The sequence below is a fragment of the Akebia trifoliata genome, chromosome 5 (genome assembly GCF_017979445.1).
Source record: "Akebia trifoliata isolate Shusen 1 chromosome 5, ASM1797944v1, whole genome shotgun sequence".
NCBI classification, from domain to species: domain Eukaryota; kingdom Viridiplantae; phylum Streptophyta; class Magnoliopsida; order Ranunculales; family Lardizabalaceae; genus Akebia; species Akebia trifoliata.
In genome coordinates this window covers 28201633-28229057 of record NC_141379.1, presented here as the reverse complement: position 1 = coordinate 28229057, position 27425 = coordinate 28201633, and the positions used below count along the sequence as shown (strand labels likewise).

Below are 27425 nucleotides of genomic sequence, written 5' to 3'. Positions count from 1 at the left end.
TCAAACCGATTATTTTTTTAAATCCGGTCGGACCATCGGTCCGGTTTTTAAAATACAGAGTTAAATAGTTTGACTCGTCCAAGACGAGTCCACTCGATAGTCGATACCCAAAAATGCGAGAAAAGACGACAAAGACGCGAGGCCTTGGCGTACACGATCAAACCAAAAGTTCGTGTAAAATTCTCATCTAGACGGCGAAGCGAACCAACTCTTTGCACGCCGTTTGCTTTTTCGTTCGTTCGTCAATCTCCACGGCGGCGCCACCCTTCTCCTCCATCGCTCTTGTTTTTCGGCGCTCGATACCTTTGTCTCTCTCTCTCAAGGTGCGCACGATTACTAGACTGCGCCCTCCTCTATCTGTTAGAGCCTCTAAAACATCCTAATTGTTCGTAATCGTCTAATTCAGGTATGTTTGTTCTCTGATGTTTCATTTGATTTCGTGTCAATTAATGAACTTTTTCATCAATTTTAGTTTTCTTGGGTTGATTTAGTATCTCTTCTTGTTCTAGGGTTTGATGGTGGAAGCTCAATAGGGTTTTTTTTTTTTATATTCCTCCTATGATGATGGTTTTGAGTTTTGAGTTTGAGCTGGGTTGATTATCATTTTAGGACCTGTTTGGTTGCAATAATTCGTCAATTTTTAATGATGTCTTTTTTAATTCATTTAATTCAGGGAAAAATTAGAATTTTTTCCCTTGAAGATATTAATTGGAGGAATGGGCTAACATCACTTAAAGTGCAAATTTTTGAAAATTTCAATACAGGAGAAAATTATTTTTAGGGATAAATTTTTTTCTAAGCTTCCATAGAAGGTCACAAATGAAACATTGTTTTTTGGCAACCAAACAGGCCCTTAATACTCTGCTGTAATCATGGTTTTAAAACTCCCTTTCTTGTCTCGTCCATGCCTGATACCGAGTTGACTCGGTTGATACATCTCTGCTCGTTCAAGTCGTTTCATTTTGATATTGAGACAATGGTTTTTAACCATTTAAAAAATCTGATGAAGAAGATGAAGTTTTTAACTCAATTTGGACCCAATCCCTTTGTTCTCTGGTTCACTTGGTTGAGAAGAGGAACGTAACTCAATTTGGGAGTGAAAATGATTGGGTTTCAATCATGAAAACTGGTAAAACTCGTTCATCTTGGATATCTCAGACGAGATTTTCTATATCTTGTCCGAGATGTATTGCTTGTCTCGCGAGATTCCACAAAAACTAAATACCTTGTTCGTCCGTCTAGTCCATGCCTGATACCGAGACGACTCAGGCGATACGTCTCGGTCTCGGACGAGTTTTGAAATTATGGCTGTAATTTTCTCATTTATGCTCAACTACTATTTTTTACAAAGCCTTTAAATTAGATCAAGAAAATACGAACTCGAAGTAGATCCTTGATGTAAACTACCAAAAGAGTTGTAACTTAGAACTCATTTGTTTCCTCACCAATTGTTCTCACATGACTCGAGTCGACTCTCTCATACATGTCTTTTTGATTATGTAAATGTAAATATATCCTCTTAACCCCAATGGGTTGGCCTAGTGGCAAGCCGAGCCTTGATAAGCTCCTCAGGAAGAGTAGGTCAAGAGTTCGAAACCCCACGAAGTAATGAATTCCTTGGGGCCACCCTCCAAGGTAGGTTGATCCTCGACTCAACCAGTTTCATGTAGGACTAGTCTCACCTGTAAGGTGGGGATATCCATGATAAGCAAAAAATATATATATCCCCTCGCAATATGTCTTTTTTCCCCATTACCTACCAAATTAACTCTCTAGCTAATTTATCATAGATATTTTCCAAGTAAATACAAGTCATGTGGAGATTCTTCCTCCTTTTTTTTAAACTTTCCCATCATTTTTCTGAGTAAAAAAGATAGCCTCAATGGTTGACCTCCTTATCATAAACTCAAATTATTTAATTCATATTATTGTTATTTTAATCTTTGTTTCTTCGTTATTTCTCGTAACTTCACATCGCAACTCATAAGTTTGATGCTCCAATAGTCCAACTCTATACGTCTATTGTGTTATATTTATGGATAGTGCCATACTTTTTCTCCATTCATCGAACATCTTTTATCTTCAAAATAGAACTTAGTTAGAAAAATCTAATATGTTCCATGCATTTTCATATTTTTGTCAGAATACCATTTCTTTTTTTTGATAAGTGTCAGAATACCATTTCTTGACCAAACTTAATATAATTTGCATTTACTTATCAAAAAAAGAAAAAAAGAAGGGAAAATTTATTGACACGCCAACTTTCTCCGAGGGCGGGCCAAAGTGAAAAAAATACATATATATATTTTGGCACTCCGCTCCATCTTCTCCGGTGAATCGACACGTCGACACCTCATCTCTCTCTCTCTCTCTCTCTCTCTCTCTCTCTCTCTCTCTCTCTCTCTCTGTTTTTCTTCTTCTTGTCCTCCTCCTCTTCCTCCTCCTGCGATTTCTCTCCCTCTCTCTGGTTTTCTTCTTCTCTTCTTCTCCTCCTCCCTCCTCCTCGCCCGAGTTGTCGGAATTGTTGGAGATGAGAGGGGTGCCCTTTGACATGGAGTGCCCATAACAAATTTTGGATTTTTAGAGGTTCCCTAAAAATTGGAGGGCTCTTAGAGTTCTTTTGCGTGTCAATAAAATTTCCCAAAAAAGAATACCATGTGATCTTAAATCCATACATGTCTTCATCTTTATTACAGTTGTTTTCACTTTTGATCCCCTAATTTTTATGGAAGTACATATGATCTCTGATCTCACATATATCTCTTGTTAGTCTTAGCGTCTTGTATAGTCTTCATTTAACAATTTTTTGGTAATGACTCCATCATCTTTCCTTAATCCCTTCATCTATTAGCAAGACTCATCATTTTCTCCTTAATGCATCAGACATGATCTAAATCTTCACTTATTACCTGTGACCATAATATCATCTACATACACAATCAATACAGTGATATTCAGTTTGGGCTGCACAAATAATGCAGGATTTGCCTGACTTTGTATGTAGTGAATACATTCCTGAATCTCTCAACCTATGCGCACGAAAACTGCTTAAGTCCATATAAAACTTTTTTCAATTTGCACACCCGATTGGGACTTCTTACAAGTTTCAATCCAGGTGGCAACACCATATAAACCTCCTCTATCAGATATCCCCATGTAAGAAGGCATTTTTTATATCTATCTGACATAAAGGCCATGACATGTTTTGAACCAAGGAAATAAGTACTCATATTGGTACTCTAAGCATCACTACCACTGTATGATCTCCTTTTCTAATCTGCCTGGATATGGTTGCTTTCCAACTATTGCATCAAGTATGTTTGATATTTTCCTCCTTTTCTTGAACTTGTCATTTAAATTTGAAGATTTCATCCCATACAACATATCTATTATCTCAATGCTGCATGTATTGCCTCTACCACGTGTTTGGCTAAATGATATCTCGCCTGTGGATTTGGAGATGAAAGTTGTTTCATTTGTCAAGAAAAATATCCAAAAATTGACATTCTGATGGATATACAAACAAATAATGGTGCTTTGGGGTCAATTTAAAATATCTATTTTTTTTCTGTTTTAAGTCTAGGTGCTAGTCGGCCAATCATCTGAATCTTCTTCTTTTTTCCGTCTCATTTGGCTTGACAAATAGCTCAGACTATGATTAATTTATTTGTACGAGGATAGCCATAACTTCTACTATATCTCGGCTGCCAGTTTCTCAAGCCTTAATCAACGCATAGGTAACTGGAATCTCTCTTTTTGGCGTATTTGAGCCCTTATAATTGCATATTCGTTGTAAATTTATTTATTGTGTTTTCTCTCATAATTGTTTGTTCTGTTGTCATTTTTAATTATGATGAATGAAAATGGAATATAGCTAATGCAAATGATATATGTCTAGATTGGTTCTTTAGTTATAATTTAAAAAAATATATATTTTCTTCTTATTTCTAGTGTTGATGAATGAAAATGTTATTAGGCTGATGAGAATGAGATCTGAATGAATGGATGGTCAATTTTATTTTATTCTCATTTTCTTTTTAATGTTAGTGAATGAAAATGGAATGCAGCAGATGGGACTCAGGTCTAAGTAAAGGGATGGCCAGGTTGCCCCTTTTTAACAATTATTATTTTATCTTCTTTTCTAAATGCTAATGAATGAAAATGTAATGAAGGGGATGATGTTTGAATACATGAATAAGGATAACTGAGTAGGCCATTATTTACATTTTTAAATTCATTTTTAGTTTTTCGATTTTGTAATGTATTCTTTCTATGTATTTAATAATGTGTAGGTGAAGGTAAATGGTGAGACAAAGAGATCGATTTTGGGAGTATGCTGAGGATTTAAAAGGACGTTTCGTTTGCAAATTTTGCCGTAAGGATTATCCTGGCGGCATAGCACGAGTTAAATCTCATTTGTCTAGACAACAGGGGCGAGATATTGCTATTTGTAATAGTGTGCCAGAAGATGTCCAAGCTTTAGCATTTCATGCCGTTTGTGGTAAAGACTTGACACCTTACAAGAAAAGAAAAACTGCGATGTGTTCAACAGATATTGAGCGAAATGGAGCCGATTCAATAGTAAGCCCTATTCTTTCCTGTCCAGATTCTTCTACAGTTTTACATCAAACTACATTGCCAACAATATACAATAAGAAAGACAAGGATTTAGTGGATAGAATGGTTGCTCAAGCCTTCATAATGAACAATATTGCACTGGTGCAATTCAATCACCATCATTTGTTGCAATGGTCAAGGCCATTGCTGAATTTGGTACAAGTTACTCATTACCTAACCATTCAACTCTTTGCACAAAGTTGGTACAAGATTCTAGGAAAGATGTCGAGGAATATGTCTCTAATGTTAAGGACTCGTGGTCGCTTACGGGATGTTCTTTAATGTTAGACACATGGACTGATATGAAAGATGTTTGTTTCATTAATGTGGTTGCTTATTCACCGAAAGGGGCTGTTTTCTTAAAAAACTTTGAGAGATCAGACAAAGGAAAAACAGGAGTGTTTCTTGGAGACATGCTTTTGTCTGTTATAGATGAGATTGGGCAAGAAAATGTGGTCCAAATTGTTGTAAATAACGCTTCCAAGTACGAATGTGTCACTGATTTGATTATGGGAAGATATCCTCACATCTACAAAATACAATGTGTTGCCCATGGAGTTCAATTACTTCTAGAAGATATTTACAAAGAGGTTGAATGGATACAAAGTGTCTTCGATGATGCACAATTGATAGTTGATTACATGTACAAGTACACTACGGCTTTAAAGCTAATGAGGGTTTATACTGCCGAGAAGGAGATTAAAAGGCCTTGTAATTCCAGATTTGTGTCACACTTTATGATGCTTCAATCCATATTAGAAGTTGAAGAAAATTTACGATTGATGATTGTGTCACCTGAGTGGAGAGACATGAGTGACAATAGGAGTCCACTAACTGAAAAAATTACTCAAATGATTGAAAGCACTACATTTTGGAGCCGAGGAGAGGAGGTAATATCAGTTTTGGAGCCTCTTATTACAGTACTTCGTTTAGTTGATGGTGAAGGATCAACTGCGGGCTATTTGTACGAGGCAATGGAAAGGGTAAGGACAGAGCTCAGGCAACATTGTAATAGTGATTCATTAAAATACTTGAAGGTATGGGAATTATTTGAATCAAAACGAAATGGAGATATGATTCACAAGATACATGCAGCCGCCGCATTTCTTAACCCATCTTTAATGTATGATGGGAAGATTAAATATGAGCAACCCGAGATAAGAGATGGCATGAACTATGTTGTGGAAAGCATGGTTGGTCCAAATGAAATGGATGATTTCGCTGCACAGTTGTTGCTTTACAATGGAAAAAGTCCAAAGTTGTTTAACACTCTCTCGATATTAATGATGAAAAAGGCTCATCCTCGTACGTATGTTACTTTCATTTATTTACTTTCTTTCATTTTATATTTTGTTCACAATATGTGTGGGTAACATTTTCTTTACATATAGGAGTTTGGTGGGAATACAATGGTGGTGAAGTTCCTTTACTACGAAAGGTTGCCATTCGTATTTTGAGCCAACCATGTAGTTCCTCAACATGTGGGCGAAATTGGAGTGCTTTCGAAGTTGCAAAGACAAAGAAGATAAACAAGTTGTCACCAGATATTTTAGAAGATTTGGTTTATACAAAAATGAATTCGAAGATGATGGCCTATTATAATGAACTTGAAATGCGAGATAAGTTTGCAATCAGTGTTGAGAATCTTGGGGAACTTCCCGAAGACATAGACGATGGTTTTGAAAAGTTTGACGATGAGGAGTTTAGTACAAATAGTGTTGGTGATACTCTAATGCCCGATGATGTGGTTGGTGCCGGATCTTCATCACACCATCCTAACAATGTCATGTGATTCTAAGACTGTAAAATTTCAGATTAGTTAACCGTCTTTTCTTGCGAGAGAGATGTGGACTATTTACACAATTGGGTTAATTATTGTTGGCCCACTGTATAATTATATTGTATTATTTACATAATTTGGTCTGTTGTAATTGATTATTCCTTTTGAACTTACATGTTGATTATATGCTTTGTAATCTGTTTATTAGGTATTGAAGTGATGAAAACTTATCGGCGCCCTGTTTTTTTCTTTTTCAAACCATTGTTCTTCAGCATTGAAATCAAATAAAACACACACACACACACACATTACTTTGAATCGCCAACCATGCCATCCTGACCTTGGTTCTTTTTATGTGGCACCATCTTGGTCTTTCTGATTGCTTTATTTTTTATGGTTCAATGCATACCTCGAGCCATTTGAGTCATGGTGAAGTTATTAGGAATTCCTTATGACTAATATTTCTACTATTATAATGAGAGTAGGCGGAGTAGAAGTGAATTCGACATCAAATTTGAGTGGTCATAAATGCCCTCACTTTTATATTTAAATTGAAATATATAATCATGGTTATTTTAGTAAAAAATCAATCCAGAAAACATCAAACCACAACCTCTTGAATGACACAGTTTAGTTTACAAAATTACAAAGATATCCTTATTTGTTATCTAAACTAAAAAAAATCCTTTAATCAATATTTTAAATTATAAATAAACCCTTTTATTTATGTGTTTGCACATACCACCTTCTAGTAAAATTTAAATAAAACAAAGTTTTTCTTGTTTTTCACCATCTTAAATGGGATTTTGACTAAGCTATCATTGATTATTGTTGCCGGGTGTTCAAACCATTAGGTTGAAGGGTCAGGACTGTTTGTCAAATTACTTATCAATTTTTTAGTCAAATTGTAATGGCCAAAAAAGGAAAAATTACAATAAATATTCTCATTGTTTTTTGAATATTCAAGTTCCTTATCAATTTTCCTAATTATAATTCTGATTTTTGCAAAAATCCACACTGTGAACTCTGTCGATTATGACCAAGAAATGATTTTGTTGTTTGATAATCTCAAGTGACAAATTACATGTTTTTTTTTATTATAAGGTTTCGTAATGCTGAATTTGTAATTTTTTAAAGTTTAGAAGCACGAACTCTCCACATTCATTTGGTTATTACTATGGATATTTGTGAGCTACCCGAAAAGCATATATAACTTCAACTAATTATATACAATATATGCATAAGTACTCCTCATGAAACATTGCAGAAGAAGATCAAATTTATTTTTTACCAAAAAAATGTGAATTTGGAATTCCAACAATGACATGGAAAATTGGAGACCCTGAGCAATCGAAATGTGGTTTCAATTTAAGACGAGTGCAACAAAAGGCATCATCATCCAATAACTCTTATAACACAAAACCCTATATAAATCATTCGACCTGAATGGCAAAAATATAAAATTAGAATCTAGAGGGCTGAGGTGTTATTTGGACCAATGTGACTTTCTACCCATCCAAGCTCTATGGGGTCTTTTGTTCATGCAACATTTTCGAATAGAGTCGTGCTGGAGTGACCTCAAGATTGACATCGATTCTCACTTTCTGATGTGGAGTTGTGCACAAAATCATAAATGTTTTTCACTCTTATCTCAATGAAAAGCAACTAAGGTTTCAAACACACTTCCTCATTAGCAAAGTGAGAATCAATGTCAATCTTAAGGTCACTTGAGCATTGTTCTTTCTATTGTATAAATATCTTGTATTTTGTTGCGCTACGCAAAGTTATGGGCAGCAGGGGTACTACCCGTAATTGTGTAATATTTTCTTAAGAATTTTCTATTTTAGGGAAATGAGATTAATGTTTTGATAACTTCTGATTTTATAAATAGAGATCTCTAGGACAGTAAAACTAAAAAGAAAATAGTGATTGTTCTGTCTCATGGACATAAGTACACTATCGAACCACGTAAATCATTGTATTTTTGTGCAATTATGTTATCTTTGCTATTTCGTATTTTTCACATTTTCCAATATATGTCATTCTTTATCTTCTCTTTCTCTCTGGGGGCATTATTGTTATTCATACACAATCGATGGTAAACAATTTAATATCATAAATAAAAAATAATTCATGCTTCTAGACCCACCCCAAAAAGTACTTTTCCTATAACCAGCTTGCCAACAATCTAATTTTGCAGTCGCAATTACTCAAAACATAACTTCCCAAAAGAGGCTTATTAAGAAATTGGCCATTTAATATAGCATCTAATCTATTTTCTCATTTTTGCCATTTCATTTAAGCAAATAATTTCTCATGAATTTCACGATTCTACTATTGACACCAACTTATTTTGCATGACAAATCAAATCACATTATTTAAATGTTTTTTATTCTTTCTCTTTTCATATAAGAAATATCAAACTAGAAGCCTATTATTATTATTAGAACAATAAAATTGATCTCTCCTTCAATATTTTAAAATCCTATAAATTGAAAATTATGCACATTTGATATATTGGAGGAAACTAAAGATCTATTTAAATAAATTTTTTTACTTCCATTATCGCAATTTTGACGGTTTAAATTCAAAGAATAATCATAACACACTGTTTTTATATTAAAATAGGAAACGAAACTCGATTTTGAATTTGAGTATATCGATTAATAGGACTGTCAAAACGAAATTTATCTAGTATCCAATCCGATAAAAAAAAAAAGATTTAGATTTAAATTAATGGTATTTCCGATCAGATTTGATTTGAAATTTAAAACCTCAGATAAATTCTTGATCGGATCAACCTCAATCCTCTCCATTGAAATCTGAACCTATTAGTTCATAACACAAAATCTATTTTTTATCCATATTAAAACGAAAAAACTCTAAAACATTATCCACAAAATCTTCAAATCCCATCATCTTCAATATGAAGTTAAGCTTCTCTCCTATTTTTCTAGATATGTGTTTTTCATTTTCACAAATAAAATAGAATCCTTTTTTTTGTCCATTCCAACAAAATTCTCAAAACCAACTCAGCAACAAAAACTTGTGTGTTACTGGCATTTGATCGCCCAAATCGTCCAACCAAAGCTGATGATGATCGCCCAACTGAAGCAAATGATGAAGTGATGGAAGTCCAAAAGTTTCGAATACAGATTTATCATTTCTCGTCCTCACTCAGTTGTCTTTTCTCACAATCATGGTTTTTAAACTCGACCGAGACGTATCGCCCGAGTTAACTTGGTTTCGAAGTTGAACGAGACCTACTCACAAAGTCATTTTTTGACCGAGTTTTACATCTCACAGTGTAATTTTTTGAGTTATCTCACGAGACGTCTCAAACGTATCGGAAAACTCATCCGAGACAACTCGGTATCGAAGCTGAACGAGACGAGATGCGATACCGAGTTTAAAAACCATGCTCACAATGGCTACTTTGAAAATTTGCAAAAGCCTAATTTCTTAATTGGATCGTTTTTGGGTTGAATGAAAATGTATTTGGATCGGGTTTGATTTAGAAATGTATTGATCGAATCGGATTTGTTTCATATAGCAAAATTTTTGGGTCGGTTCAATGCTAATCCGATACCAAATGTTTCCCAGAAAAAAAAAATCCAAAAGATGAAACTACTTTATTAACAGAACTATACGTATCATGTTCTTATAATTGTTTTTAGGGATTTTGATGGCTAAGTAGTATGTCAAACAAAGCTAACGAAGAGTAGGGCATCACTCGTGTTCCTGAAGAATAACCAAACACCCATTATTGTGATTAAAACAACTATTAGAACTAGTCCTTGAGGTCGCACACCCCAACCCCATTGAAGTTTCCTAACATTCAAATAGAATAAATCGAAAGGCCACCCAATTTCAAATACATGGTCAGAGAGAGCCAACCCCTTGGGTAGGCCTGTTAAAGGATATTCAGACATTCGAATCTGAATTCGAATTCGATTTGAATAATTGGATATTATTCGAATTTTTTGAATATCGTATTCAAATTCAGATGTTGTTTTAAGATTCGAATGAGTTTCAGATACAAATTCAAATATTGCGAAATCCAATTCGATAATATCCGCTCCGATTTAAATATATATGTTATGTATTCATGTTACACAACAAAACTTATATATATGGTCTCGTGTATTCATGTTACGAAACTTAATTTTTATTCAAATATTTATCTTCTCTCAACCTAAAATGCAAGAGCACTATGCCAACTCCATAACCAGAGGTGGATTTAGAGTGGGGGCACTTGCCCCCACAAGAATTTCAAAGTCTATAAATTTGTGAGATATTGCAATAGATTTCAGTAACGGTTAAAAAAATATGCCATTATTGCCCCCCCCCCCCCCTAAATTTTTTTTCCAATCTTAGTTGCCCCACAACTATTTTTTTCACTCTTAGTTGTCCCCATAAAAAATTTCTACTCTTGGTTGCCCCCACATGAGCAAAATCTTGACTCCGCTCTTATCCATAACCACCATCTTCTTTGGCCGATGAGCACCCAAGTAGATACTTCCTCTCTCTCTCTCTCTCTCTCTCAAAGTGAAACTCTATTTTTATCCCCTTCAAAAATTTTGGGTTTCAACCTCAAACCAAAATAATCTTGATTTGTTTTTCAAAAATCCATATCTATATGATGTTTTGTTCAAATTTTTCATCTTTTTTGTTTTCAAAAAATCAAAGTTTCTTTGATTTTAAGAATAAAATAGGTTGAAGATAGCAACTTTTGAAGTTGAAAAGAATAGGAAAATCATTTTTTTTTTTTTTTTTTACAAATTGAAGATGATGGTATAGGTCGCATCTAATTTTTATCGGATTAGATATCCGATATACTTTTTGAATTCAAATTCAGATATTGATTCATAAGATCCGTCGGATTTCAGATTCAAATTCGGATGTCGCTAAAAATTTTTAAATTTAAATTCAGATATAACCGCATCCGATTCGATTAGTATCCCTATTTACAGCCTTACCCTTGGGGGTAGGACTATTTGGAGTTGGTTCCACACATTTCCAAAGCCTTACCCCTTCCTTAAATATTTGTATTGTAACAGTCCCAGTAACCAACTCATTTTAGGAGTATGTTAATATGTGCCCTAAGGGCACAAGTTAAGATGTATTAAATACACCTTGAAAATAATCATTTGAGAGTATATTTGGTTAGGAAAAAAATTAGGGCATTTTTTGGTAGGAAATTAAATTTCCAAAGTATAATTAATGTACCTAAACGTCTACCCTCAGTCCACATGTTAAAAAAAACCCCTTATATTTTATTGGAAAATGCTGAAGTAACATTAAAATTGACATCGATTCTCACATTATTGATGTAACTGTACATACATACGGAATCATAGATACGAGTGAAAATCATCTATGGCTACGTGTGCACCTACACATCAGCAATGTGAGAATCGATGTTAATTCTATTGTTACTCCAGCACAACTCTATTTTATTACATAACTCATTTTTCTACTATCATTAAATTTGATTGGAGAACACATCATTAATCAAACAGAATGCTAATTTTGATTGACGGTGTACAATAGACTGCGACATCAAACTTTCTGTATCCGGAAAATAGCGAAGTTGAGCTCACCATCAACCACCAATGGGGTGTGTGGGATTCCCAGTAAAGTTGTATCTCTAGAAAAATGTATACAAATCCATACAAGATTGAAACTAATCTATAGAAAATCTGCATTTTCACTGTGAATCCCAACTCTTATGTTGATGGAGAGCTAGAAAAGTCCATATGAGGAACTCACAATGCTATTAACAAAATGAAAAGGAAAATCCGACATGACAAGAAAATCTGACTTAGCCATGTGACATACTCAATTGACACCTCTGACATGACAAGTTCGAGAATCGTAGATTTGCTCTCCTCGAAATATAAAACTCCACATTTTTATAGAAACCCGTAATTATGTATCCCAAGGAGAGTGGGTCTACAGTTCGTGAACCTATCACGTTAGGGGTATCGAATGAGTATGCCACGTGGGTAAATCAAATTATCACGATTCTATTAGAAATTCTTTACTAGATTAACTAGCATACTGTTTGTCTAATATTGATCCCGAGATGGATTTAGATTGCAAGCTATTTGTCAAAGTTTATTATGATGTAGTAAATAATTTAAATCCGATAAAATTGTATAACTCCTTCTGGATCATTTTGAAATCAAAGAACTCACTTAAAATATTGCTTGGTAGCTTTGGTACATATATTTTGTAGATTGAGTTTGGGTGACCTAAACGATTATATGGAATTTTTTCTTTTTCTTTTAAGCTTGCATCGAAAGTCCCATCTCTTCACTCAAACAAAACCCATTAGTCAAAAGAGTGCTGATTTTTTAACTCAACCTGACAGGGAAACTAAAAAACTCACTGATGTGGCATGGGAAAAGAACCGTAGATTCTGTCCCTCAGGATAGACAACCGACCTGTCATCTGCAGTTGTGTATCCCAAGGGTACAATTGTGTATCCTGAGCGAAAGAATCAATGGCTCTTTGTGCATGACATGTCAGTGAGTTTTGAGTCCGGCTGTCAGGTTGAGTTCAAAAATCATTAGCCCTTAGCGAAAATATAATTTCTTCGGATTGAAAAACAAAACAAAACAAAAAACTAAGAAAAAAAAATATTAAAATTGAAAAGAAAACCTCCCTCACAATGCACTAGTTCTATGTAAAAGTAAAGGAAGAAGTTGCATGACTCATCGACTCAAATGATTTTCATCAAAATCTAATTACACAAAAATAGAATAAAATATAAAATATAAAATTTTCTTAAGAAAACTAAAATGTCACTTATAAAGAAACAAACTAACATCAACAAAGGAAAAAAGAAAAACTAGAAAATAATAAGAAAAATCTACATACCCATTTGAATTCAAATCAGCTCCTAAAAATCTAAATTTTCTTTGAAAATAATGAAATAAATAATAAAAAATAGTAAAAAAAAATACTAAAAGAACAACTAAATGCACGGCAACTAGTATTTTCAAAAAGAAAAACCTAACTGCTATTGAACTCTAAGATAACAAGGCTTTTCCCCCCTGAATTGAGAGAGAAATTGATTGATTTGATTTAGAAAAAATTACTTAATAGTCTCTGACGCTAATTTTTCTTTTAATTTAGTCCTTGATTTTATAGGTTATTAAAATAGTCTATTTAGTAAATCCCTCTCTTCAAAACAGCCCGTGAATCTCATTCTAGACATTTATAAAAATTAAAATGTCGAAATTGCTCTAACCATTCAAATTCATCATTTTACGTCCAAAAAATTTAGATTTTTGGTATCCCAATTGAGTTTTGGAGAGTCTATTACGATGAAAAGGATTTGAGAAGGAAGAAGAAACCATTTTCAAGGGGTTTTTTTCTTCTTTTTTCAAGCATTTTGAAGATGTAAGTAAAAAAATTAGGATTTTTTCTTTACTTTCTTTTTGAATAAAAATCGATTAAGGATGGTTCTTTCTTATATATTTTTAGTTGGAAAAACTTGAAAAAACAATATCAGGTGGATTTTGCAACATCGAGATTGATAATTTTTATTTTTGAGTTCAATAATTTTATTGTCGAGGTCACCAATATTTTTTTTTTATTGTCAACCTTGACAATAAAAAAAATTGGCGAGGACGGCAATAATTAAAAAAATGGGTGGCCTCAACAATAATTTTTTTTTTTTTTTTAAATATCAACCTCAACAATAAAAATATTGAACTCAAAAATAAAAATTATCGACCTCAACGCTGTAAAACCAGCCTAATTTCGTTTTTTCAAGTTTTTCCAACTAAAATACATGGAAAGATCGACTTAAAACTTGACATAATGATATGCGTAGATGATTTCAAATAAAAAATGAAGTAAAACAATTTAAAAAAAAAAGCCTTAGTTTTTTACATAATCTTCAAAAGGCTTGAAAATGACATCTTCTTTTTTCTCAAATCCTTTCCATTAAAATCCATGTTGGTTCGATTCGGATCAACTGATTATGAGAATTTGGATGGAATGTAGGCAAAGATACAACAAGATTTTGTATCTGTACAAAATTATCAAAAAGAATTTAAACAACTTTGCAATCGAGTTGATGATTGGATAGATAGAGCCTTAATGGGATCCTTCATTCAAGACTTTCAAGACAAGATAGAAGTGTTGATGTTTCAACCTTCAACATTATAAAAGGCAATGATGTTGGTTCGACGACAAGAAGATAAATTGTTCTGATTTCGACGTGCAAATCAACCAATGTCAAGAATGATTACCAACGGTCAAACACACACCAAAAATTTACCTAAGATGATCACGGCACCCGCACGATGAATTTCAAGCGATAAGAAAAAGTTCAACGAGACAAAGGGTTGTGTTATAATTGCGATGAACATTACACTCCAAACCATCAATGTAAGAAGATGCAAATATATTTACTAGAAAAACAAGATGAAGTAGATAATGAAAATATTCCAATAAAAGTTACTTTACTGCCACGAGTACATGGTCGATTTTTAAAGGGGGCGTTGTTAGGACTCTATTTTTTATAGATTTAGTTTCTATTTCTATTAGGATTCTATCAATAGGATTAATTATTGATTTAGTAGGTATTTGATTTGGATAGATGTTTTAGAAAGAGTAAAATTGGTAAATTATTAAGAATAGGACTTTTTATTTATAAAAGGATGTAATCCCTTTATTAATTAATAGAGAATATTGTTTTCATGCTTTTACACTTATCTCTGGTGTGTTGAGCACTCGAGATCGTTCTTTCTCTCATTTGAGTGGGCACATTAGGCACCAAGCTCCTAACAGAGACCATCAGATTCTTGGATCAGTTGTTATAATAAAAAATCGATTACAATAGAGAATTGAAGCAGCATGTATTTTTGTGATTTTGGAATCTGTTTCTTGTGTTCGTCGTGCTGAAGTGACTTTTTGTTCGTAGATATGTAAAATAGGATCAACAAAAGGAGATCATGATTCTAAATTTTGAAATCAAATTTTAAAAATACAGTGTGTAATCAAACCAGATTCTGGATTAAAGGGTTTTTTTTATATAATAATTTAGCACCCTCTTATTTTATGAAAAAAATTAATTCCGATTTCATAATTTACCATTTTTGAATTTAAAATGAAAAGTAGAATTTCACAATTTTTTTCTATTTATTTGGGAGTCGTGCAAGAGTAACATTGAAATGTACATCGGGGGGGGGGGGGGGTTCTTACATGGATGGATGTGTGTCAGAATCATAGATGCTTTTCATCGAGATCTATGATTCGAACACACATCCACGTCAGAAATGTCCCTTATCCCCCACGATGTACATTTCAATGTTACTTCAGTGTAATTAGATCTATTATAATTAGATCAAACCATAAAAATAATTTTTATTTTTAAAAACAATTATTAATATTTTCCAATAGGCAATGGACCTGGGTTCAATTCCTGCCATGACCAAATTACAGAGTGATAAAAAAAGATAAACTTGTGAACCTGAATGTGTCTTAGAATATGTTTGATTCTGCATGGAAAATGATTTCTATTAGAAGATATGACTTCTAAGTATTATTTATTTTTCTTTTAAATTCAATTTCCAGGCAAAAGAAAATTTTCACTAGTCCGACTATTCTCACTAACTTGGTAAGGATTTCACCCTTACTAAAGGTCCTTGGCTCACCTTGTGATGTCCAAAAAAAAAAGACATGATCTAATGCTTCAGAGTTGTAAAGGACAATTTTATGAACTTTGAAAATAAAATATTCAAAATAAAATATTTTTTACCATTGAATTTTAATTTTAAATTTTGGAGCAAGACGGCCGTCCATTTTCAAAAACTTGTCAGGCCCAAAAACAAAACAAAAAATTAATAAGACTTCAAATCTTTACTAAGTTACTAAGGAAAATGTTTCTCATTTTTCATCCTCAAAATTAAAAAACTAGACAAAACTCAGATGTCCAACAAGTCTGAGTCAAACCAAGTCAATAACTCGTGAGTCAACTTGAAAGGTCAAACAAAAATTTATATAAATGTTTTCCACCAAAATATATTGAAAAAGAACTTAGAATCACTATAATACAAATTCATGTATAATTTTTCTGATCATTCACATCAACCATACAAGACCCATTCGTTATGCTCTGAACTTATCACAGCTTATAATATATCAATCGATAAATTAACAAAACTCGGAGCTCTAAAGTATTTTATGTACTCCGTTCATATTTGCAGAAACTTCGATCACATTTCAATGTCTTCCAGATCTGGGAGAGGAAAGCGCAGAATTGCCGCAATACCCGTCAGCTGAGCTAATTCTGTTTTTTTTTTTCCAAAAAATTCAAAAAATATTAGATGCATCTTTTTGGGACAGAACTCTTCACTAAAGAAACTTCTCTGATTGAATTTCAAAATTAAGTATAGAGTTGGAGAATTCTACTTCGGATTTCAAAGATAATGTTTAAGTTTTTGTTGAGGCAATATTTCAGTTGAGTACAACCCAACCAAAACATTCAACATTTCGCTTGTGCTTTTTGAAGAAACATTCAGAAATGGTACGGAACTTTGAACTATGTCCAATAATACACACTGATATATAATAGAAAACAGGGGAAATAACGATGAGGAATGCTACGGGAAGATTTCTACTTACGTTCTCCAGACACGTGCATAGAAGAGAATATGTAAGCATTGCCCCCTGAACCCTTGACTGAGTTGACCAAATCGACATATTTTTGCCTTGTTACTACATCAGCATTTCTGTGAGAGAAAATCAGACCCAAGAATTTTAATTGATGGAAAAAAAAGGAAAATGAGGAAAAAATAAGAGCGAAGATGCAGAGAGCAAGAACGAGTACATTCTGACATGTAATCAACACAAATAAATCAATAAATTGACACCCATTTATAGGGGGCCTACAACACTGAAATTGTTCATTTTTTAACTAAATTTGAAATTAAGTGTCCTTAAAACAAACCTACACAAATATTTACCTGAAAAGATCATCAGTGATTAGAAGTGTTTGAACTGCCATTCGTTCATGGGCAACCTCAACATGCTTTGGCCCATAGCAGGCACGCGCTGGATCCTACAAAATTCCAAATAAAATTCAATTCCAATAAAAGAAATAGAAAATTCTTAGAGGAACTCCAAGAAACGATTATCCAATTTTTTTCCCTTTACCCTTGTGTATATATGAGAGGGGTGAGTTTTCTTCATTCAGCAAACTAATTACATAGACGGTTAAGTCCAACTGAAGGTGGCCAAAGGAAGGATTTTTAAAAGTATTTATCATTTAAATTACAGCATTTATGTAGGTGACGTATCACATATCTAAATTTAGAACACAATATCAAGGATAGAACCTGACATTTGAAAGCATGTTGAAGAAATCCTTGAGAGCTCGAACCTGAAACAAGATGTCACAAAAAATGGGTATAGGAATGAAAAGAACCAAAACGGACAGAAAATATGAATTTTAACATGTTCATACACACCTAGAGAGCTTGGATAAGAAAGATGAACAAAAGTTATGCCAAAAAAAAAAAACAGCAAAAGAGACAAATAGGAGACTGTTAAGTGAGTTTGGCTCAATATATTACCTCTTGTGCTGCTTTTGTATCCTTTATTAAATTCATGACATTTGGGGCATCCAAAACCTCCTTCAAACTATGCCTATCCACCAAAGCATTAATATCAAGAGAAAAGAAAGGAATCTTGTGTGTAATAATTTCTCAGAATTGTATTAAATCAAAAGAAATAAAAATGAGATTTCTTCAATTGAGGAGTAACTAAAAACAAAATAAAACAAAAACAAATCAAACTTATCCAGTAACCAAGCTAAAGTATTTGCGTCAAGTACAAAAGAGGTCTAACATAATACTAAATTCACTCCACAAATTGGAAGATATAATAGCTATGCTAGGCCCATCTTTAGAAATTGTGCTATAGCATTAATTCTAAGCTGGCGCATGTGAATTTTTGTAAGCTAGAGGTATGCGGTCATTTTGACAAAATTATCATTCTGTTGATTCACATACAACATTTTATATATGGACAGCGTTCGGTAGACAAAGTTGTCTTATATGGCTAAAAATATGGTGAGGAGATCGTCCTCACAAAAAAATCAGCACATTCCAAAACTTCTAACCCCACGAAAAGTGGTTTACAAACTAACGGTAAAAATTGATGGTCCACAATTCTTCAACTAGTAAACTAGGGTTAGAAATTTCAGAATAGGCTTTTTTTTTTGTGAGGATGATCTCCTCACCATAGAGATCATCCTCACAAAAAATCAGTCCATTCCAGAACTTTTTGCCCATATAGGACAAAACACTTAGTCTACAATTTTGTCTACCGAACCTGACCCTATACATATTTATTAATCGGAACTCAGATTTGGAACTGGAAGAGCATTTTTTATAGGTAAAAAATATTTATCAATAAAGAAAAGAGTGGATGCTGAGATAGTCATCCTAATACCGTGCAATACAAAGTGACCCTCCAACATTACAGAGCCCTACACATAGCATCTCATCTAAACAAGTTCTCAAATATAATAACTTCTTGAAGTGAATGCTCCTTTCCCTCTAATGCTCTGCTATTCGTTTCCTTCCAAATATCCCAACACAAGGCAAACAGGGTTAAAGATCACGGTCTCCTCCCCATGCAAAAAATGCTTGAATCTTCCAACAGAGCAACAATTGCAGGATCAAGTGCAGAAACACCAACAAATATGAAACAAGGATAGGAAATGAGACCATACTTCCCTAAAATGGGGAAATGAATAAGCAAGTGATTGACGGATTCCCATTGATTTACAGAGTAAGAAAAAAAAAATTAACCATGGTTACACCCCTAACACTTAAATTGTCCAATGTTAGGAGTCTACCCAAGGCTGCCATCCAGATAAACAAAGATACTTAGGACAAAACCTTGGACCCCAAGATAGCAATAATGGGAAATGCTCCAGAACAGAAGCAAGGGAGTGATAGGAGCTAACCAAAAACGACCTGTCATGACTTTCAAACTGGAAGAGTGTGTTCAAATAACATTAGGCTTTCCATTTTGCCTTTGGCACACTAAAAATCATCTCCAGGCTCAGAATATTGAATGTGATTCAAAATAGAAGTTCAACATACAGAAAAATCTACCTAAAGGTACTTCTTACCATCCATCACATATGTACCATAGAAATAATATCATTTCAGATATCCACTGAAACCATAATTAATTAGGAACCATGATCAACAAAAAGAAAAAAAATAATAATAAAGCATTGGCATACTTGTATCCAGATGTTGTATGCACAAGAAGTATACGCGACTTGTTCTCAATGATAGGTCTCAACTGTTTTCTTTCCGCCTCTAATAGCAAGTAGCGATGAAATTGATCCTGCGTCACATTAAAAACACAATTTTACAAGATGAACCATCCTGAATGGGGAAAAAAATCATTTACATTTGATTAGTTTCTTAATATATGTGACAACAAAATGAAGAAAAGCAACCAAGTGAATTATCTTCTAAACATAATATCAGTAATGCTTTAAAAACTATAAATTCAAAGAAACCCACCCTTGAAACCAACTTTAGAAAAAGACATTATGACAAAAAATGATGTCTTATGGAAACAAAAATTCAAGAAACAGAACACTGGAAATACCCATTCAATAATGAATGAATAGCATAACCAGAAACTAAAGAGTATCATGAAAGCATATGAACATTTGGTTGATAATATGGAAAATTTGCCTCCATACAATGAGAATTAGATTGATGTAGGAGAGAGATTACATGCTCCAGATAACTAAACAGATTAGGAACACGCACCACTCACAATCATTATAAGTGCACATGGAAAATCAACAATTTCCCTATAACCATTTCTCTGAACTATTCCAACAGATTAAATATCAACTAATGTTGGCAAGTCTTGGGAGTGCTGTCCAGTATAATGGCCCTAAGAATCAAGAACTAAAACCGTATTGTAGCATGTGTACCCATTTTTTCCATCACAACCATGACTGACATACTTTAACTTTCAATCAGTCAACTTCAAGACTTGTATGTCTAACAAACTACAGATACCTGACTAAAGAGAAACTACAGATTTTAACTCAATTAATAAGACAACAGGAATTCCTTGTGTTGTATTGTATCTAGCTCACCAATCTGAAGCAGTAGATACCTTTCAATGAATGGACCGCAAAAGCTCAACATGCAACTGAATAAATGATATACTTACAGACGAAATCAAACAAACAACTGCAGAGAACAAATCCAGATTTCTATACAATACATTCTTTGCATTGATGGGCACATATTGTTGAGTTTAGTCCCACATCAGACACAAATTGCCTTGTCTCTCTCCTTATAAGCTTATAGGTCTCTCCACTCATTGCCAATTGGTTTTGAGTTGGACCCCCAAATTTATCATGGTATCAAAGCGCGCCTTTCTCTCCACCACGTCACTCAGTTCATATATCCACGTGCTTTGGCCCAGTTCGGCCCACACGTGTAGGGCCATGTTGAGTTTAGTTCCACATCGGACACAAATTGCCTTGTCTCTCTCCTTATAAGTTCCTGGGCCTATCCACTCATTGCCAATTGGTTTTGAGTTGGACCCCCAAATTTATCACATATACTGTGGTTTTGGGTCAGAATGAAGATAACACCAGTTTTCAAACAAAAGAAGCTGAAATGTTACTGTTCCCAATCACAAGAAGTTATTTAAAGAATATAGTTTGTTTTCTAAACTTATAAATAGAAAAAGTAGTAAAAATAATTGAATTCGTATTGGTAACTAAGAAAAATCCAAAATTCACATCAAGCTTCACACATCTTCCCAGTTAGAGATCTCTATCTCAATGTTATGTAATAACATATCATTCCACTCAAACCCATAAGCCAAATCCTTCTTTGGTACTCATTATCATGAATTGCTCTCAAGAGAGGAAAGACATTACAAATAATCATTCAAAGAAGCAGAAAATTTTAAACTAGGATAGAATTCTGTACATAACTAAGTTTAAGTCCATTTATGTTATTCAGATATAACCCACCTTCAAAAGAAAATCATATGGCCCTATCCAATACTTCTCACTAAGAACAAAGTAAAGAAAATCTAACATGGCTATTGCATACCTTTGTGAAACCTGGACTTGCAATTACAGCACACCGGACAACCGTGAAATCAACATGCCTCAGGAAAGCCTAAGAGAAAAATGCATCACGTATTACAGGTAAAGAAATTACATCTACGACTCTGGTAAACATGATATGGTAGAGACCCAATTTCTGAAAGCATGATATAAAAAAAAATTATTGTACAACTGAGATTAAACTCACTTGAAGAACGTTCTCAAAGAACTTGTTCAAAGCCTGCAAAATGAAATGAGATTTTTTCAGCATACATTAAATAATTAAATTTTTGGAGAGAATGGATTCTATTATCATCCTAATATACAGCACTGCAGCATTTTAGAAATCACAGACTACATTTCAGAAAGAACCAAGCAGCGTACCGCCTCATAACCAGCAATTGCAGGCCCATGCTTGCGCGGGATCGAAGATTCTATCCGGGAACGAGTTGTCGTCACACTGTTCAGAATTAACCCCAACCACGCAAATCATAAATAAGAAACACTATCGTGGGATCAAATGGCTAAGACAAGAAATTTGTAGAATGCGTGACTACCACTTGTCATATTTCTTTTAGGAAGGCAATTGCCTAAACTAAAAAGATGATCAGCCAATTTGTATCTAAATGTCCATGTTTGAGAAATTAAAGAACTGACATGTGTCATACCCAGAGATTCATCTAAAATTTCCTATTCAAGGGTGAAACAGAGCCCATACAACTACAATATATTGTTGAAAAAGTTATGTATGATAGGCCAACCAAAATTTTTGAAAGCATTGACTTATAAGCGTTAAATGAAGCTTTATTTCAGTTTTATATCTTTTATGGAGACGGAGCATGAAGTTGTTCCTTGCCTACTGACTTCGTATCTATTTTTTATTTGTTCCATCTCATGTGCCATATTTAAAGCTGTGGAAAGAAAGTCAAAATCCAAATTCTCATTGATAGAGCCCCTCAAGGAAGCTAAAAACAAAACACGGATTGATGGACCAACAAGCATCAATCCACTCATTAAATCATTCAACATATTCTGTTGAGAAGAGGCATTAGTTATGGGTGAAAAACTAATTGATGAGAAACTTAACCATAACAACTTCAGCATGCAAAAGAAGGTAAATGGGAAGTTTATTAAGGGATGCGAGATGTCTATGTTGCATTGATACAGATATTGGTGTCATATTCCAAGACGGGCAAAGAATGTCAGATTAAGAAAATGTGAAAATATGATCCTTGGATTCAGCTGTATCCCTATTATGAAACAAAGTAATTGTTTTCTACATAATCCTACGGATATTAATGGATATTGTAACAGGATACTTTATAATTTGTATCATACACCTACATAAAAAAGAATATATATATATATATATAATGTTATGTTTTCTACATTTTTTGATAGATATTATACTTGCTACATAAACAACTGGGAATGGTAGAGCTCATAACTTATTGTAAATGTTCAGTCAGTATATTGCAAGTGTCAATAGTAAAAAAATAAAAATTACTTATAATAAAATTAAAATAAAAAAAATTAAAATAAAAAAATGAAACCAGAAGTGTCCCACCAAAATCTGTGAAGTGTCGGAATCCAATCATTTAGAAGAATTCATCTGACATAGGCCTCAACTATATGTGTTGACCATGAAAACAGACCAAAAAAACTATGTGCTGACCACGTTATGAAAAAGTATACATGGAATGAGTCAAAGATATCCTGAGAATTATTCAAAGCCCAATTTCTAATGAGAAAATTCAAAAGCGGATGACTATGAACATAGAAAAGTTATCGCTTGTGCAATCTACACGTGACATTTCTAGTCTCATTAACAAGGGAGTTCTCTTTGATTTAAGAAATTAAAATTAACACCATAAATGTCTTCATGCTCTGTAAGTGTCAATCTTGTGCCCAAAATTGATAAATCGTAAGTTGTAAATGCCAGAAGATATTTTAGGCAGGCTCTTAAACACCAAAGAAAGTGACAATGTAACCAAAAAAGGTCATAAGAAGCGCCATATTGACACAAACGAAATTGGTACGCAGATTAATTGTTCTTCCATCAACATTAACCGTAAATTCGTAATATTTTCCTTTTAAGTTAATCAAATGCCATGCCAAATACCTTTTGCCTATAAGAAACATATGTGCCAGTCCTTCTTGCATTAAAGCCACAGCTAGATCAGCACTTGCTGCAGGATCTGAAATTTGAAAGTAGCAAAATATATAACAAATAGAGTTAATATAAATATGTTAGTTTTATTATTAACCTAACAGCAATATTACAGCAGTCTAAGTTCTTGATATAAACAAAAATATTAAACAACAAGAAACTTTGTTTTATTATTAACCTAACAACAATATTACAGGAATCTAAGTTCTTGATATAAACAAAAATGCTTTCAATTTCCATATCTTGAGAATCTTTTTACAGCATACCGGATGCTTGCTGGATTGTATCCAATGCCAATGAATCCCAAACAACCTAGAATTATGGAGAAAAAACATGTAGGTTAGAATATATGATATGATACAATTAAGTAATTATCTGAGAGATTTCAATTCAGTCATTATGCGCCCAACTTGAAGACTATAATCATCGTTTGGGCAATGATGAAACAGTCTTGGTTAAATCTATCCAAGCCCAGTTCAGTGTATCCCCTCCTTGGAAACCTCAATATCCAAAAGATGTCCCGAGAGACTTGCACAACCGTTATAGACCAGCTAGGAGTATACCCTCCTTCCTCATCAAAGGATGAGCTATTATTACCCAATACCACGGGAAAAGAAACCTTAGCAATCACTTACCCAAAAGCTATCTTTCACTAGTGAACCTCCACCCCTATTCTCAGACACGCTAAACAAGTAAAGGAGCTAAGGTCACCACGTTTCATCCCCAAAACATACTTCTAAGTTCTAACCAAATAACAAGCTCATACAGCAAACAAATTTTCTCATTTGCTTGACGCCTATGTGGTACTCATGCAATCACCATATATTGCTCGAGTAAGCCTTCCTCAAAGTGACTTCTGAGTCACACAATAAAACTTGCAATTTCTTGTGTTGAATGAAGTAAATGGGAAAGAGAGTAAGTTTTCAATTTTAATTTATCTAGTAAGAATTAATCGAGGATACATTACTCAAAGCAGTTTCTGAGAATACCTTCCTTAACACAAAAGGTCGATGTAGCTCAATTTCTAAGGTATGGAATGCCCCAATCTGCAAGGAAACATAAATGAGTTATTTGGAGAACTAACGAACAACCCCCCCCCCCCCCCCCCCAACAAAAAAAAAAGTTATTTAGAGAAACACTCATTGGACAACTTATAATAAACAAGGTTTATTTTGCTATAAAACCTACCTTTACATGTTCATTCTCCAAGATATTCTTGCCACGAAGACGCAAGACTGACCCTTCTTTGTCGTAATCTACAGTCTAAGCAAAAAAAATATCAAAAATGGTATAAAACAAGGACACTGAGAGAACTAAAAGGCATCATAAACAAAATCTATGTTGTTTGCAGACTTCTCAATTTAAAATTCTCGGTACTAGAGCATACTTACATCTAGTTTAACTTAAATGATGACACCAAAGGCAATAACATCACCCAATACAAGAAATGACTTGCTCGGAACTCATCGATGTTTACATAACTAGAGCCCTAAGTCACAATAATTATCATACCTCAACTTTAATTTCCAATTTGAGCTTCACACGTTCCGCATCCCTTCCACCGGAAGCTGCCTCTCTTAGAACTTTTCTGTAACAAAACATGTTAGGGGGGAAAATTTTAAGGAATGATCCTTAGCCCTAAAAATGTAAAACCAACCCATGATTCTTTGAACAGAATTCATAACTCCAAAAGTAAACAATTTTGAGTTTTTCGACTAAGCAAATATCCCAAAATACACATATATACATGTAATTATACAGCCAAAACCAACCCATGATTCTTTAAAACCAATTCATCATTCTCAAGAACTCCAAAATTAAACTATTTTGAGTTTTTCGACTAAGCAAACATCCCAAGATACACATACATACATGTAATTATACAGCTAAAACCAACCCATGATGCTTTAAACCCAATTCATTATTCTCAAGAAATTCAAAATTAAACAATTTAGTGTTTTAGAATAATAATGATCTACTCTTGTACAGATAAAAGATTTCAAATTGATCCTCTAAGATAGGGAAATAGCAGATGGGATGAGGGGTACCTCATAGTGACAGCTAAAACAGTGTCTCCTCGAGATATGAGATTGTAAGCAATCCAGAGATCATCTGATTCTTCTGGGATCAGCTGCAAATTATTCAAAATTAACAACTAAAGACTGAAGATAAGAGAAAAATAAATAAATAAATTATTGTTTTCGTTTACCTTAACACTTCCAGGTCCGTTGGTGATGAGATCCTTGCGAACTATCTTCATTTTCGAAACCCAATTCGACTCGATTCCAATAACGCCTACCCTACTGAACTAAATCTCTCTCTCTCTCTCTCTCTCTCTCTCCAACAACACCTATTGGGGAGGATTTCTTTTTCTTCCTGTTTTGTGGAGACATTCTCGTGTCGCATTTCATAGGGGGCGTTTGTTTAGGATTTAGATTTTAATCAGGATTCAGGAGGGTTGCACTTGCACCAATCATTTGTCTTGTATGCACCCACTTACTCTTTGCACCCAACCCCAAAATTCCTTCAGTCCCGGTTGACCCATCACCCCAATCAAACCTTATTAGTCTACTCTTTGCATCCACTCCACTATCAAGCTCCCTGGTTCCTTTTCCTTTAGATATACCTCGTATTGCACTTTTCTGGGTGGAAGTGTGTAGGAACCATAAATGCTTTTCATCGAGTCCCACTATGAGGTACAATCTTGAGGTCATTCTAGCACAACTCTTTTGTTTTTGGTCGGTTTCTCTCCCTTTCTCATTCTTCTTCCTTCTTGTGATAAGTATTTTTCTTCTTTGTTGTCTTCTATTTTTCATCTACGATGATTTCAAAGAGAGTTTCAACGAAGATTTCATGATAAAATAAGTAATATCCTTAGAATTAACAAATTAAGGTATAAATTACCTAAACCATTTGACAATAAATATTTGCTAGGTTTTTATTTAATCAATTGAGAAAGATTTAGTGGGAAATTTACTATATTAGATTCAATATGATCTTATCAAGTTTGTTCAGGTAGATTTAGTAGGATCCTATCATATCACAATGAAAATTTTCAATAGCTTTCTACCTAACAAAAAGTTGTCTTTTTTTAAAGTGAGTTTGAAGAGTTTTTATTTGGGTCTGTTTGGATATTTTACCATTTTTCATTTTATTTTTAAGTGTGTCATAGAGCACAAATGATGGGTGCAAGGAGAATGCCCCTTTTAATTATGGATCAAAAACTGATTTTAAAATTCATAATCTACTTTTTCTTTTCCTGAAATCTATATTTTCAATGATTCTAATATTTATTATAGCAATCACATGAAAAATTCGAAACAAATGAATCAATTGAGCTTTAGATTTCAAAACAAACACTGATTTTTCATTCTAACCCTCCACTCATTTTTTCCATCCAAAATTTATCTGAAGTGATTAAATACTATCATATCAACACGGCCCAATAGAAATCAATCTAAAAAAATTGCTTATTTTTTATTTTATGAAATCTTATATTATCCTTACTATTGCACGTATTTTATATTTTCTTTTCTTTTTTTACCAATCTCAAGAAAAGAGTTGGGTGATGATGCTATTGACAAGTTTAGAATGGGTTGATTTTTTTTTTTTTTTTTCTTTTTATTTGTTGAGGATGATCTCTATAATTAGATCATCATTCTTACAAAAAATCATCCATTCTGAAACTTTTAACCCCAGTTTACAAGTTGAAGAAACGTGGACC

The 27425-nt window shown here is 33.6% G+C and overlaps 2 protein-coding genes across 7 annotated transcripts; one reads left to right on the top strand and one right to left on the bottom strand.

Annotated features, from left to right (window-relative positions):
- The first annotated feature begins 108 nt into the window (after positions 1 to 108).
- On the top strand, positions 109 to 6632 carry LOC147401950 (uncharacterized). Of its 6 annotated transcripts, none has more exons than XM_086443445.1 (4): positions 109 to 406; positions 4048 to 4103; positions 4293 to 5922; positions 6009 to 6632. In XM_086443445.1, exons 3-4 carry the CDS (start codon positions 4749 to 4751, stop codon positions 6407 to 6409), a joined length of 1575 nt encoding a protein of 524 aa, XP_086299571.1. In that variant the 5' UTR covers positions 109 to 406; positions 4048 to 4103; positions 4293 to 4748; the 3' UTR covers positions 6410 to 6632. The 6 variants fall into 6 exon arrangements, with proteins under 6 accessions (XP_086299571.1, XP_086299569.1, XP_086299570.1 ...); XM_086443443.1 differs by lacking the exon at positions 4048 to 4103 and adding an exon at positions 3652 to 3737; XM_086443444.1 differs by lacking the exon at positions 4048 to 4103 and adding an exon at positions 3647 to 3737.
- Positions 6633 to 16413: 9781 nt separating this feature from the next.
- Positions 16414 to 26122, bottom strand: PEL1 (Eukaryotic release factor 1 (eRF1) family protein). The gene is made up of 16 exons (XM_086443439.1): positions 25911 to 26122; positions 25750 to 25832; positions 25214 to 25289; positions 24890 to 24964; positions 24691 to 24747; positions 23968 to 24013; positions 23654 to 23729; positions 21916 to 21991; positions 21740 to 21772; positions 21536 to 21604; positions 19678 to 19784; positions 17993 to 18065; positions 17761 to 17799; positions 17384 to 17478; positions 17043 to 17149; positions 16414 to 16707 (listed from the first exon to the last, which is right to left on the bottom strand). The coding sequence occupies exons 1-16, from the start codon at positions 25959 to 25961 to the stop codon at positions 16634 to 16636; spliced, it is 1137 nt and encodes a 378-aa protein (XP_086299565.1). The 5' UTR covers positions 25962 to 26122; the 3' UTR covers positions 16414 to 16633.
- Between the last annotated feature and the right edge of the window lie 1303 nt (positions 26123 to 27425).

Bases quoted from the DNA above. Each gene is read 5' to 3' on its own strand.
- LOC147401950 (XM_086443440.1), top strand. From the start codon at position 4,749: ATGGTCAAGGCCATTGCTGAATTTGGTACAAGTTACTCATTACCTAAC. The intron at 5,923-6,008 runs GTACGTATGTTA...CTTTACATATAG, and splicing joins GATGAAAAAGGCTCATCCTC to GAGTTTGGTGGGAATACAAT.
- PEL1 (XM_086443439.1), bottom strand. From the start codon at position 25,961: ATGAAGATAGTTCGCAAGGATCTCATCACCAACGGACCTGGAAGTGTT. The intron at 25,290-25,749 runs GTACCCCTCATC...GTTTTGTTACAG, and splicing joins GTTTTAGCTGTCACTATGAG to AAAAGTTCTAAGAGAGGCAG. The intron at 21,605-21,739 runs GTGAGTTTAATC...TTTTTCTCTTAG, and splicing joins TCTTTGAGAACGTTCTTCAA to GCTTTCCTGAGGCATGTTGA.